Raw genomic sequence first — 13,084 nt, forward strand, 5'->3', positions numbered from 1 at the left:
GTGGTTTTTAGCAAAGAACCAAAACATACATATTAAAAACAGGCTTGTAAAAAGTAACTGCCCAGTTGCGTATGGTGAGTAAGTAACCAGTTGCGTATGGTGAGTAAGAGGAACTAGAGATCAAATCGCCAACATTCACTGGATCATGGAGAAAGCAAGAGAATTCCAGAAAAACGTCTATTTCTGCATCATTTACTACGCTAAAGCCTTTGATCGTGTGGATCACAACAAACTGTGGCAAATTCTGAAAGAGGAGGGAGTGCCAGACCACCTCACCCGTCTCCTGAGAAACCTGTACGAGGGCCAAGAAGCAGCAGTCAGAACCGGACATGGAACGACCGAGTGGTTCACAATTGGGAAAGGAGTACGACAAGGCTGCATATTGTCGCCCTGCTTATTTAACTTATATGCAGAGTACATCATGAGAAATGCCGGGTTGGATGAATCAGAGGTCGGAATTAAGTTTGCCGGGAGAATTATCAACAACCTCTGATATGCAGATGATACCACTCTAATGGCAGAAAGCAAAGAGGATCTAAAGAGCCTCTTGTTGAGGGTGAAAGAGGAGAGTGCAAAAGCTGGTTTGAAACATTAAAAAAACTAAGATCATGGCATCTGGCCCCATCACTTCCTGGCATATAGAAGGGGAAGAAATGGAAGCAGTGACAGATTTTACTTTCTTGGGCTCCAAGATCACCGCAGATGGTGACTGTAGCCATGAAATAAAAGACGCTTGCTCCCTGGGAGGAAAGCTATGGCAAACCTAGACAGCATAGTAAGAAGCAAAGACATTACCATGCCGACAAAGGTCCGTCTAATCAAAGCTATGGTTTTCCCAGTAGTAATGTATGGCTGTGAGAGCTGGACTATAAGGAAGGCTGAGCACCGAAGAATTGATGCTTTCGAACTGTGGTGCTGGAGAAGACTCTTACGAGTCCCCTGGACTGCAAGGAGGTCAAATCAGTCAATCCTAAAGGAAATCAACCCTGACTGCTCATTGGAAGGACAGATCCTGAAGCTGAAGCTCAAATATTTTGGACACCTAATGCGAAGAGAAAACTCTCTGGAAAAGACCCTGATGCTGGGAAAGACTGAAGGCAAAAGGAGAAGGGGACGGCAGAGGATGAGATGGCTAGATAGCATCACCGATGCAATGAATATGAACTTGAGCACACTCCGGGAGAGAGCGGAGGACAGGAAGGCCTGGCGTGCTATGGTCCATGGGGTCACGAAGAGTCGGACATGACTGAACAACAACAACCAGTTGCGTATGGTATCAGTGCTGGGCGAACAGGGAGGGAAGCTTTACAATACACTGGTTCTCAAATTTTCTTCTTGGCTTTCTTTGCCACATGAATGACTTAACATTTATGTACAGACAGACTAAGAGAAATGTTTATGGACTAGTAACTTTTGTAGACTTATTTACAAGTCTGAAAAATAGAAAGTACTATTTCCATCATACAAAGAGGAAAAAGGCAACATTTCCAGACTCATTTGGCTTTTAAGTACAAACATCAACATGTATGCTATTTTCTATGCAAGACAGCCAAGAAGTGAGGACATTCTGAAAAAGAAACTGACCTAATCTTTTGGTAGGGTTAACTATGGGCACAACCATCTGACTGAGTAGAGATGACTATTAGGCAATGTGCTATGAACCTACCATTATCTCTTTGCATGAAAACACAGGTCCACATCATTCCTGTGCTCCTGGCATGCTGCCTTAGGTTGGAGATAGTGTTGGTAGGGGAATCTGTCAATCTGTGTGGTACAACCTGTTCTGAATGGGGTTACACTTTCCCTGGAGTAGCAGGTGCACAGCTTAAGAGTTTCTCCTGGATCCAGAACTCCTCCTGGATACTCAAACAGCAGTGGTGGCCAGGAATGCCTTTACCAATCTCATTTGGCATGGCAGTTGTGTTCTTACTCAGAGCAGCCAGACCCGGTCTCGTTTATGCCCACATCAATATCCTGGTTGAACTAGTGTAACACATTCTATGCAAGGCAGCCCTTGGAGTCAATCTGGAAACTTCAAATAATCCAGTATGCAGCCACTACAGTGCAATCTAGAGCAAAATGTCATATACACTGATCCTTTACCAACTGCACTGGTTTCCAATTTGTTTTCGAGCTCAACCGAAGGTGCTTGTTTTAACCTTTAAAAGCAAACCCTACACAGCCTGGGATCAGGGTTTCTCAGGAGCTACCTCCTCCATTATTTATTTAAAAACATTTATACCCCATCTTATCTCTGAAGCATTCTAGGCTGCTTACAGCAAAACAGTAATTTAACAATTTAAAACACATTTCCAATTTACAACATACCATAGGACACAAAAACAGCAATCAAAAACAGTTTAAATATTCAAAACATAAAGCCCAATTAAAATAGCAACTTAAAACAGAAGGTGTTCTCCCGTTTCCAAAAGGTTATTAATGAGGAGACAAGATGAACGTCACCTGGAAGGGAGTTTCAAAGTTAAAGCAATGTCACTGAAAAGGCCTCCACTCTAGTTCCAAATAGATGTATCGAGTTGCTGGGATATGCAAGAGGGCATCTCAAGATGATCTCAATAAACAGGCAGGCTTGTACAGGAGAGGGCAGCCCTTCAAATATCCTGGTCTACAACAGATGACCACAGGTGCTGCAGGCGTGTACAAGAGATAGGGCCTTTTCTATGGTTGCACCCAGGTTGTGGAACATTCCCCAGGAATGTCCCCAGGACAGATGCATCTGGCCCTATCACTTTTAAGCAGGCAGTCAAGACTGTGATGCCCTGACAGGCTTTTACATAACTGTGTCATTATTGTGACTTGTTTTTGATCTGCTTCCAGGTTTGCTTGGATGATTCGTCTTGTATGTTTTTATCATGAGCCGTCTCGGGTGCTAGCTTCACAGAAAGGCAGGGTATAAACCGGAGTAATAATTTAACATAAAACCAGAACTGTGGGAAGCTGTAACAAGAGATGGTACTATGTATGGTGGAGCTTTGTGAGTTGAAATGCCTCCCCTGCTGCATGGGCTACACGGACCTGCAGGTACATCTAGAGGACCAATGCAGGCTGAGTACAGGTTCTGCATGGCTTAGAACAGCAATTGTCACACTGGTATTTACTTGTGGCCACAGATAAGAACTCAGAACATGAATCTTGGCCACAAGTGCCATCACAGCACAATCATATCCTTCAACGGCCACATTTGAGAAACCCAGACTTAGAGATTCTGTTTACTGAGTACACTCAAGGTCCCTGTCCTAAATCCATATCCCAGCTCAGAAAACTGTTGCAGGCACAGGAGTTTCAACATGTTTTTGTAAGTGTAGTCTTCTCTCTTCACTACCACAGAAGGGGAAGTTCCATGCATGCATCATTGTGACTGCCCCGGGGTTGTGTCTCTATTGAAATGAATGGGTAATCTGGATGCACTGTAACTATGGAAACATCATAATTCTCAGGATGCTGTAACAGAGACCTACAGTGACACACCCTAATAGTCCTGATGTCCGTAACCATGAAACCAGAGGGGTATAGCAGCGTGTGATGGAAAGGGTTGGAATCGGACAGGGAGATCTAGGTTCAAATAATCAGTGAGTCATATATCTCACAAGACAACTATTGCTCCTCCCTTTTCTCTCAGCTTAACTTACCTCACAGAATTGTTGTGAGGATAAAACAGTAACTCCAAGATATGTGCTTACTGGAGGGAGGGAGGAATGCAAGTGTGATTAACATGATGCACATGAGAGCAGACTAATGGTTTGAGATTCTTACCTTGAACTGTTCAGCAGTGTCTACCCAATACAGAGTGATTTTCTGGTTAGCCATCATTTCCTGGATTCCTTTGGGGACAAATTTTTCTGCCAGGTCATGCAAAGGAGGCAGTTCATCAGACAAATGACCATGACTCCCAGAAACATATTGCAGCAGCTCCCTCTGGGAATGAGGGCAGGGAGAGAAGAGAAAAATGGCATTCACAAAGCCTTCGGGAATAGAGCTCGCCGGAGCCTTGTCCAGGGTCACATTTAACTTGCTTTTCTGGCTCCTCAGTACTGGTTTGGCTGGAGAAGCAATTTCAGGACGATCCCACTGGTAGTCGAGTAAAGTTTCTTTCAGTATATTACGAGTGAGGGCAGCTCGAGACCCCAGCCCAGGTAAGTGCAGACTGCAGCATTGGCTTCCAAATCTGGCCTCCAGCTCTTCATCAAACTCTTGCCAGCTGCGGGACCCGAGCTCACGGAAACTGCCCACCCGTGAAGTTCTGCCCTGGACACCCAAGGAGTCAAAGAACTTGAAGCCCCACCGGACCTTAGCCAGGCCAAACCTGCAGCCCAAGTAGTTCAAGACCCTCAAGGTACCCAGATGAAGATGAATCTTCTGCACGGAACTGGCAGTGTCCAACAGGAAAACCACATTGTGGGAGCTGGTCATGACGTTACAGCAACTGTTTTGTAATTCCAGCTGCTTATACTCTGGGTGCCCAGATGTGTGTGTCGGGTGGAGGGGACACACACAGGCACACTACAGTGCACACTGTAACCCACAGGTGGCTTGAGGAAGAACACTGCTAAGGTCCGTTACTGTCGCATCCTAAAACCAATCCTAAAATAATCATTAGGGGGGAGGGGAGTCCCCTTGAAATAACTGGGAACTTACTTCCAAACAAACAGGCTTAAGACTGGGGCTGCAAGGCAAGCAGGATTTTTTATACTTCCAGAATGCACAAGCAGGGTGCTGCCCCAACCCCCAAAATACACCTCTCTCTAAGGAAGGCCCCACTCCAGCTAAAATAAAATCCCTCTTATCTACCTACCTACCAATCTCCCCTCTTGCAAATGGGGGACACAGGCTGCTACTATTGCCAAAGCAACTGCTCCCCTGCTCGCTGCCCCCCTTTCACCCCTGCTCGCTGCCCCCCTTTTCCCACTGGTACTGCCCCCTTTCCCCCAGGTAACTGCTCCCCGCTCGCTGCCCCCTTCCCCTCCACTTGCTGCTCTCCTTTCCCCCCTCTCACTGGCCCCCTTTCCCCCCAGGTAACTGCCCCCTCACACTGCCCCCTTTCCCCCTGCTCACTGCCCCCTTTCCCCCTGCTCACTGCCCCCCTTTCCCCCTGCTCACTGCCCCCCTTTCCCCCTGTCTACAGGGGCCTCTTAATAACTTTAATTATTAGGTTATTAGGCTCTTAATAACTGTCGCTATTAATTCTCAAAAGGGGGCCTCTCCTACCCACCAGTTTCCCTGAGCCCCCGGGGCAATCACCCCACAGCCTCAGGCTGAACGCAGGCCGACAGCCGACCCGGACGCCGCTTGCGGCTCTCCCTCAAGCCGCCGCCGCCGCCGCCGCCGCCGCCATTACCCTCTCCACAGGGGCCCTGAATCCAACCGTCGGCGCGCTCAACTCCCCGCGCGCCCATTGGCTTCGGCGTGCCCCGCTGCCTCCCTCTCCATTGGCCCGAGTCGCTTCTTAGGCTCCGCCCCGATCTCGCGGGCGCCTTACTATTCCGGCCCCGCCCACTCCCGCGCTCGGCCTCTTCCGATTGGCTGCCGCTTCGGACGCAAGCGTCTTTTGAGGCGGAAGCGGGGGGGGGGATTCGCCTCTTCCCTTATCTACCGAAGGGGTAGAAAAAGACGCGGAGTGACGTACAGACCGAATGTCCGGGTTAAAAAAAAAAAAAAAAATCACGTGGTCTTAGTTCTCTCGCGGGAGCGGAATGGCGCCGATGGTCGCTCTAGCCTGTGGGGCCTCTATGGTGGAAAGCCTCCTCTCCTTTCCAGTGGAGCAGGAAGGCGGTTCGACGTTAGACCGGAGGCGCTGCTAGCCAACCCCCGCCTTCCTGGGCGTAAGTTCCATCGAACTCAATGGGCCTTACGCTGGAATAGGCACGAACTCCGCGCGCTAGGTGTTCTCTCCGTGGGTCTCCAAGTCCTGTGGCCGCTTGTTTTTTACTTCCTCGCTCAGTCACCGGTCTATGGGCCACTCTGCCCTTTCTTATCTCTTTGGGGTTCCCCCCCCTTGGCTCCCCCACCCCACACAGCCCGTGGCGGTCGGCTTCTTGCTTTACCTCCATTGGTCAGGAGGTCTGGAACGCGAGGAGCTGATTGGGCAGTGGGCGGAGTCCATTTGAATTTAAAATTTAAAGCGTGGGATTGCAGGAGGAAAGGCGGCTCCGGTCCTAGAACTGTGGGGGCAGGAGCGGGGTGGCCTCACGCGCGGCTGCAGCGGCTGGCGGCGGAAATAGCGGAGAGGCATTAGAATAAATCTGCTTCGTCGACTACGCTAAAGCCTTTGGTCGTGTGGATCACCACAAACTGTGGCAAATTCTGAAAGAGGGGGGAGTGCCAGACCGCCTCGCCCGTCTCCTGAGGAACCTGTACGAGGGCCAAGAAGCAGCAGTCGGAACCGGACATGGAACGACCGAGTGGGTCACAATTGGGAAAGGAGTACGACAAGGCTGCATATTGTCGCCCTGCTTATTTAACTTATATGCCGAGTACATCATGAGAAATGCCAGGTTGGATGAATCACAGTTCGGAATTAAGATTGCTGGGAGAATTATCAACAACCTCCGATACGCAGACGATACCACCCTAATGGCAGAAAGCGAAGAGGATCTCAAGAGCCTCTTGTTGAGGGTGAAAGAGGAGAGTGCAAAAGCTGGTTTGAAACTCAACATCAAAAAAACGAAGATCATGGCATCCGGCCCCATCCCTTCCTGGCATATAGAAGGGGATGAAATGGAAGCAGTGACAGATTTTACTTTCTTGGGCTCCAAGATCACCACAGCCGGTGACTGTAGCCATGAAATTAAAAGTCGCTTGCTCCTTGGGAGGAAAGCTATGGCAAACCTAGGCGGCATAGTCAGAAGCAGAGACATCACCTTGCCAACAAAGGTCCGTCTAATCAAAGCTGTGGTCTTCCCAGTAGCAACGTATGGCTGTGAGAGCTGGACTATAAGGAAGGCTGAGCGCCGAAGAACTGATGCCTTCGCACTGTGGTGCTGGAGAAGACTCTTACGAGTCCCCTGGACTGCAAGGAGGTCAAATCAGTCCATCCTAAAGGAAATCAACCCTGAATGCTCATTGGATGGACGGATACTGAAGCTGAAGCTCCAATATTTTGGCCACCTAATGCGAAGAGAAAACTCTCTGGAAAAGACCCTGATGCTGGGAAAGACTGAAGGCCAAAGGAGAAGGGGACGGTAGAGGATGAGATGGCTAGATAGCATCACCGATGCAATGAATATGAACTTGAGCACACTCCGGGAGAGAGCGCAGGACAGGAAGGCCTGGCGTGCTATGGTCCATGGGGTCACGAAGAGTCGGGACACGACTGAACAACAACACTCCCCGTAGTAACCTATGGCTGCAAGAGCTGGACCATAAGGAAGGCTGAGCGAAGGAAGATAGATGCTTTTGAACTGTGGTGCTGGAGGAAAATTCTGAGAGTGCCTTGGACTGCAAGAAGATCAAACCAGTCCATACTCCAGGAAATAAAACCAGACTGCTCACTTGAAGGGCTGATACTAACGGCAAAACTGGAGTACTTTGGCCACATAATGAGAAGACAGGATACCCTGGAGAAGATGCTGATAGGGAAAGTGGAAAGCAAAAGGAAGAGGGGCTGACTAAGGACAAGGTGGATGGATGATATTCTGGAGGTGACGGGCTTGACCTTGGGGGAGCTGGGGGAGGCGACGGCTGACAGGAAGCTCTGGCGTGGGCTGGTCCATGAAGTCACGAAGAGTCGGAAGCAACTGAGCGAATAAACAAATTGTAATAATATAGTTTAGGAAAGGAATGCTGATCTAATAATAATACTTTGAAACACAAAAAAAGTCTGCGAAACAAAACAAATGACCACCAGTAGCACATCCAGTTTATAAATGTATAGATTTAGGGTTTTTTAAAAAAAAATTATAGATTTAGGGTGCAATCATATGCATGTTTAGACAGAGAAAAGGCCTACAACTCCCAGCATGCCCATGCTGGCTGGGGAATGCTGGGAGTTGTGGGCCTTTTCCCTGTCTAAACATGCATAGGATTGTACCCTTAAAAATTTAAATCTACATCTTATATATATAATTCAAGGTCAGGAGTTAGTTGGTCATCCCTTTCTGATGGCCTTCCTGTTGACCGATTCTCATGAAGCACACTTCATTGGAAAGCTCTTGACATGATGATTCCATGAATAACAACGGTTTTCACTATAATTTGAAGTCAGGAGTTTATTTTTGTCCATAAAGCTTTTTTTTTTAAGAAGAAGAACTAGGCCGACTTCTGTAACAACGCACTATAAAGTTTTATTTTAATATCAAAAAATGTCAAGTATAATTAAACAAACACGATTAATTGCAAATTGGAGCAAAATGACATATGAACACAAAACAAGTCTCTGTACACCTTTATAAACACAGGTGCAGGCCAAACTACAATAATGTGCCAGTAACATACGGCCTGTAAACAAATGAAGGGATTAAGAGACGCAGTTAAAAGCAACCCAAAGTTTAGTTATTGCTCAAAAAGGAAGTCTCCAGCTGTTAAATTTAACAAAATAACATTTAAAAGTCTCTGTACGCCTTAAGTTAAATATTTTGTTAGATTTCATTTTTCTCCGTGAACTGCGTTCGTGGGGAACCAACTTGTGTATATAAACAGATTTTAAAATGTGAAATGTTTAGGTATAAAACAGTAGCTTCGGTCACAAAGAAAAGTATGCTACATTACGACTTATAAACTGAGCTGGAATCAGGAACAGAGTAAACCTCAGTGAGGGAATATGGATTAAGAATCAGCACTGGTATTCAACAGCCAATCAAGTTGCATTAATAAACATCATGGCTTGTTTCCTCTCATCCTTCACACTGATATCTGGTTTTAGCTGATCACTAGACATTGCCTCCTTAATCTTTCTCCTTTGGAGGCTCCATTCAACTGCTAGCACAGAGATTGTAACTAAAGTTGCTCTCCCAGCACATTTCTCCCTCAAAAAGGGACTCTTAGCACATCTTGCGGTGTGTAACTGTTGCTTGAAGAGGATGGGATGCTTGCTGTAGATCTTTCTGTTTAACTGCCTTTTCAGACTCAAAGCCTCCAGTTCCATTTACAGCGTCTGATGAAGTCGGTCGTAACACACGAAAGTTTGTGCTAATTTATTAAACTACCTGAACAACTAAAACAGGTAGTCTATATTTGTGCTACACTTAACCCTTGAATTTACAAAAAAGGGAAGGTAGCCCTGTGGACCATATGGAAAACGCCAAAATCCATACTAGTTCAATCCCTTTACTAGGCCTAAGAATTAGAAGGTGGTTAGTAGTAGTAGTAGCAGCAGCAGCAGCATTTCTGTGGGCACAGTGCTTCAACCCCAATACAGTGACTTGAAAGTAACCATCAATGGGGAAACATGCAAATCATTAAGCACAGGAATTTCAGTTTTCAAATGTGCTCTTCACGACGACTTGAGGTATTAAATTAGCAGCAAAACGTCTCGTGGCACCTTAAACTCTTAACAGAACTTAAGCATGTCTACTCAGATGCAAGTCCCATTGAATTCAATGGGGCCCGGCAAGCTGTCCTGCTACCTGAGGCAGGAGAACACACGTAGTGCCACCCTGCCTTCTCCTTCCCGCCACCCCCCATCACTGCATCACCCCTTCCTGCTCATGCTGCTGCACCCCTTTCCTTTCTTACCATCCTTGGCTCACATGAGCCAGAGGGCTGGTGGGCTCTCTGAAGAGCTGCATCTTCTGGGAAGCAGCTGGCACCGCTTTTTAGAGAGCTAGTTGAAGTGCGTGGCTCTGAGGGGGTTGTTCCTCAGAGCCAGAAATTTTGGGCTGGCCGGCTGTCTGAAGAGCTATGCCGACCACTTCCTCAGCCGATGCCGCTCTCTGGACAGTCTGCCCGCCTGCCCTCTGGCTCGTGTTGAGAGGATTCTTAGCACGAACCAGAGGGTGGCCGCTCCAAAGAGCCCTGTTGGCCACTTTCTCACTGCAGCATTTGCCACAGCAGGAGAGTGGGATTGGTGGGGCCCTTGCTAGCATCACTGAGCAGGCAGCTGATCTGGAGAACCCTGCCAGCCCCATTCTCCTACTGCAGCAAATGCCATGGCAGAAGAGCAGCTGGCGAGAATCTCTGGAGCACCTGCTGACAGGAGAGAAGAGTGGTGCAATAGGCAAGTGTGTGAGAGGGGCTGTAGCTTAATGGTAGAGCACATGCTTGGCATGCAGAAAGTCCCAGGTTTGATCCCTGGCATCTTCAGGTAGGGCTGGGAAAATTCCTGCCTGCAACCCTGGAGAGCTGCTGCCAGTCAGTGTTGACAATACTGGGCTAGATGGACCAAAGATCTGACTCGGTATAAGGCATCTTCGTATGTTTAAGATTGTAATCCTACACCCATTTAGCTGGGACAACAGAGTCCTGTGGCACCTTAAAGACTAATTTATTCCAGTATCAGCTTTTGTGGACACTGCCCACTTCATCAGATGCATGCCTTAGAACCGAGTGGGACTTACTTCTGAGTAGTTGTGCAGAGGGTTGCATTGTGATTGTGGCTTACCTTCTGACGGACCAGACACAGTAGTCTTCAATTCTGTCACTCATTTATTAAATTGTTTATTTAAATGGGCAAAGAAAACTTTCCATTCCCTAAGTACACTTGTATATGCAAAGTTGAGACACACAGAAGCACAGCACCTCCCCCTGACGGAGGCAGGTTTGCTAGTCCCGGAAATAGAGTTCCTGTATTTGTTGGATGTGTGAAACTCCCCCTCAGGCTGCACGCGCGCGTACACACACACACACACACACACACACACGTCTATACCAGCTGGGGTTCCTTCCATCTCAGTGAGGCAGATGCCTCCTATGAAATTGGATGTGCTATTTTTGCATTCATATTGGAAGGCTAGAAGGCCAGTCGTGAAGCAGGGCAGCTAAGAATACAGGACATTGCCCATAAACCTGGCTATTTTTCTTTCTAGTTCAGTATTTGCAGGGCTGTAGAACCTCTTTCAGCTTGAGGGCCAAATTCCATTTTGGAGAAGGTCTTCGGGGCCACATTCCAGTGGTGGGCGGGGCTGAAGGAAAAGGGGGACAAAATACCAAAACTACCAGCCTATTTTGGCTTAAAGCTCTTACTGCCAGGGACTAAGCCATAGAAAAGGCATTTCAACCTTTTAGAATGGGGCAGGAGGAACTGCACAAAAGCTAGGAAACTGATATACGGTTGGTGGTTAGGGGAAAGGGGCGTGGCCCTTTGGAGAATCCCAGAGGGGCAGATTTGGCCCCCAGTCCTGCGGTTCTGCACCCCTGCAGTATTGTCTATTCTGACTGGCAGTGGCTGTCCAGGGTCTCAGCCAGAGGTCTTTTATTTCACCTGCTACTTGATCCTAGTAATTGGAGATGCCAGCGATCGAACCTTGGACCTTCTACATACAAAAGCAAGTGCTTTACCACTGAGTTATGTTCTCTCCCAATAGTTGCTCTTTATACCTCATAAATATTTATTTATTTATTTATTACATTTCTATACTGCCCCATAGCCAAAACTCTTTGGGCGGTTTACAAAAGTTAAAACATTAAAATGCAATATACAAAGTTTAAAAGCCATTTATTTAAAAACATATGGACAATATATGCAAACAACATATAACTAAAACCACTTTGAACTAAAAACAATTTAATAAAAAATAAAAATCAGACAATAAAAACAACACAGCTTACAAACACTTTACAAAAGTCGGCAAAAGGAGTTTTAATTGGTCCTGGATGTGTCTTCAGTTATGATTGATGGTTCAAAGTTGTTTTTAGTTATATGTTGTTTGTGTATATTGTCTGTGTGCTTTTATGTAAATGGCATTTAAACTTTATATACTGTATTTAATGTTTTAACTTCTGTAAACCACCCAGAGAACTTCAGCTATGGGGCGGTATAGAAATGAGGAGGAGGAGAAGGAGAAGAAGAAGGGAAGGCCTACCGGAATAACAGCGTTTTTAATGCCTGCTTAAAAACCTTCAACGAGGTCAGCAGGTGCATTTCAACTGGCAGGTTGTTCCACATTAGGCAGCTGCGGCAGAGAGCCCCCAGAGGACCTTAGGTGGTGGACTGGGATGTAGGGGAGGAGGTGCTCCTTAAGGAACCTTGGACCTAGACCATGTAAGGCCTTTATGGTAAATACCAGCACTTTATATTTTGCTTGGAATCAAATTGGCAGCCAGAGTAAAAAATTTTAAACTGGTGCAATATGGTCTCAATACATCAATGGGTTGTATCCAATGGTAGTCTAACTTAGGCCCCATGCATTTCATTTGGTCTACTCTAAGCAGGACTAATATTGGATACAACCAAGTGTTATTCACAGGGATCAAGTTATACTTGCTACATTGTTACTGTTTCCTGTAGAGCAACCCTAGAGCCCCTAGACAGTGACTGGTGGGGCCATAGGTTAGTTTGGATTCCTGGATCAGAGGTCGGAGACAGCGCTTGACCTTGGACCCAGGAGTCTGAGCTCCCTGCCCCTTCCTCCTTGCAGCAGAGAGAACCATGCCGGCTGCCTCTCCAAGGCTGCGACAATGACTTCGGTGAGGAGGGAACGGGGGTGGTTCTGTGGTCGGGGAGGAGACTGGTAAAGCAGGGATACGAGCTGCCGTCAGCCCTTCTCAGCCTCCTTCCCTTCTTCAGAGCCCTCGCTAGATGGCCAAAAATGCCCAGCTAGCAAAAATGCAGAGTGGGAGACGCACGAAGGCGAAGATCACCTCTCCACTCCTCCTGCTCTGCATAGGATGCCCGTCACCCTCCGTGTTTGGAGGCTGACAGGCATTCAGATAGGATTGTGCCCTAACAATACCTTGATCTATATTTATTAGCTTGGGATAATGTTTGTTTATCTATAGAAGTCACAATCTAGAACTGCAGTGGGAGATTCTTTCCCATCAACCTACTGTGTTCAGGTTAATACCAACAGAGCAAGTGCAGTGTAGTATCAGAGGCAGTATGGCTATGAGCACCAGTTGCTGGGGAACATGGGCAGGAGGGTGCAGATACACTCATGTCCTGCTTGTCAGTTCCTCGTCAACAGCTGGTTGG

At 47.1% G+C, this 13,084-nt stretch overlaps 1 protein-coding gene across 2 annotated transcripts in view; it reads right to left on the bottom strand.

Annotated features, from left to right (window-relative positions):
* Positions 1-5,456, bottom strand: part of TICRR (TOPBP1 interacting checkpoint and replication regulator) — a 30,456-nt gene extending 25,000 nt beyond the window's left edge. Inside the window, exons 1-2 of one of the 2 annotated variants that reach the window (XM_084817294.1) lie at positions 5,231-5,456; positions 3,775-3,936 (exon numbers count right to left, since the gene is read on the bottom strand). In XM_084817294.1, the coding sequence (XP_084673420.1) occupies positions 3,775-3,831 (57 nt within the window). In that variant the 5' untranslated portion in view covers positions 3,832-3,936; positions 5,231-5,456. Of the gene's footprint in view, positions 1-3,774; positions 4,811-5,230 lie in introns of those variants that run through there. The other variant, XM_084817293.1, reaches the window with a different exon arrangement.
* Positions 5,457-13,084: the final 7,628 nt, after the last annotated feature.

This window comes from Heloderma suspectum, chromosome 11 (assembly GCF_057233095.1).
Source record: "Heloderma suspectum isolate Gila_16-S chromosome 11, 16-S_ref, whole genome shotgun sequence".
Lineage (NCBI taxonomy): Eukaryota > Metazoa > Chordata > Lepidosauria > Squamata > Helodermatidae > Heloderma > Heloderma suspectum.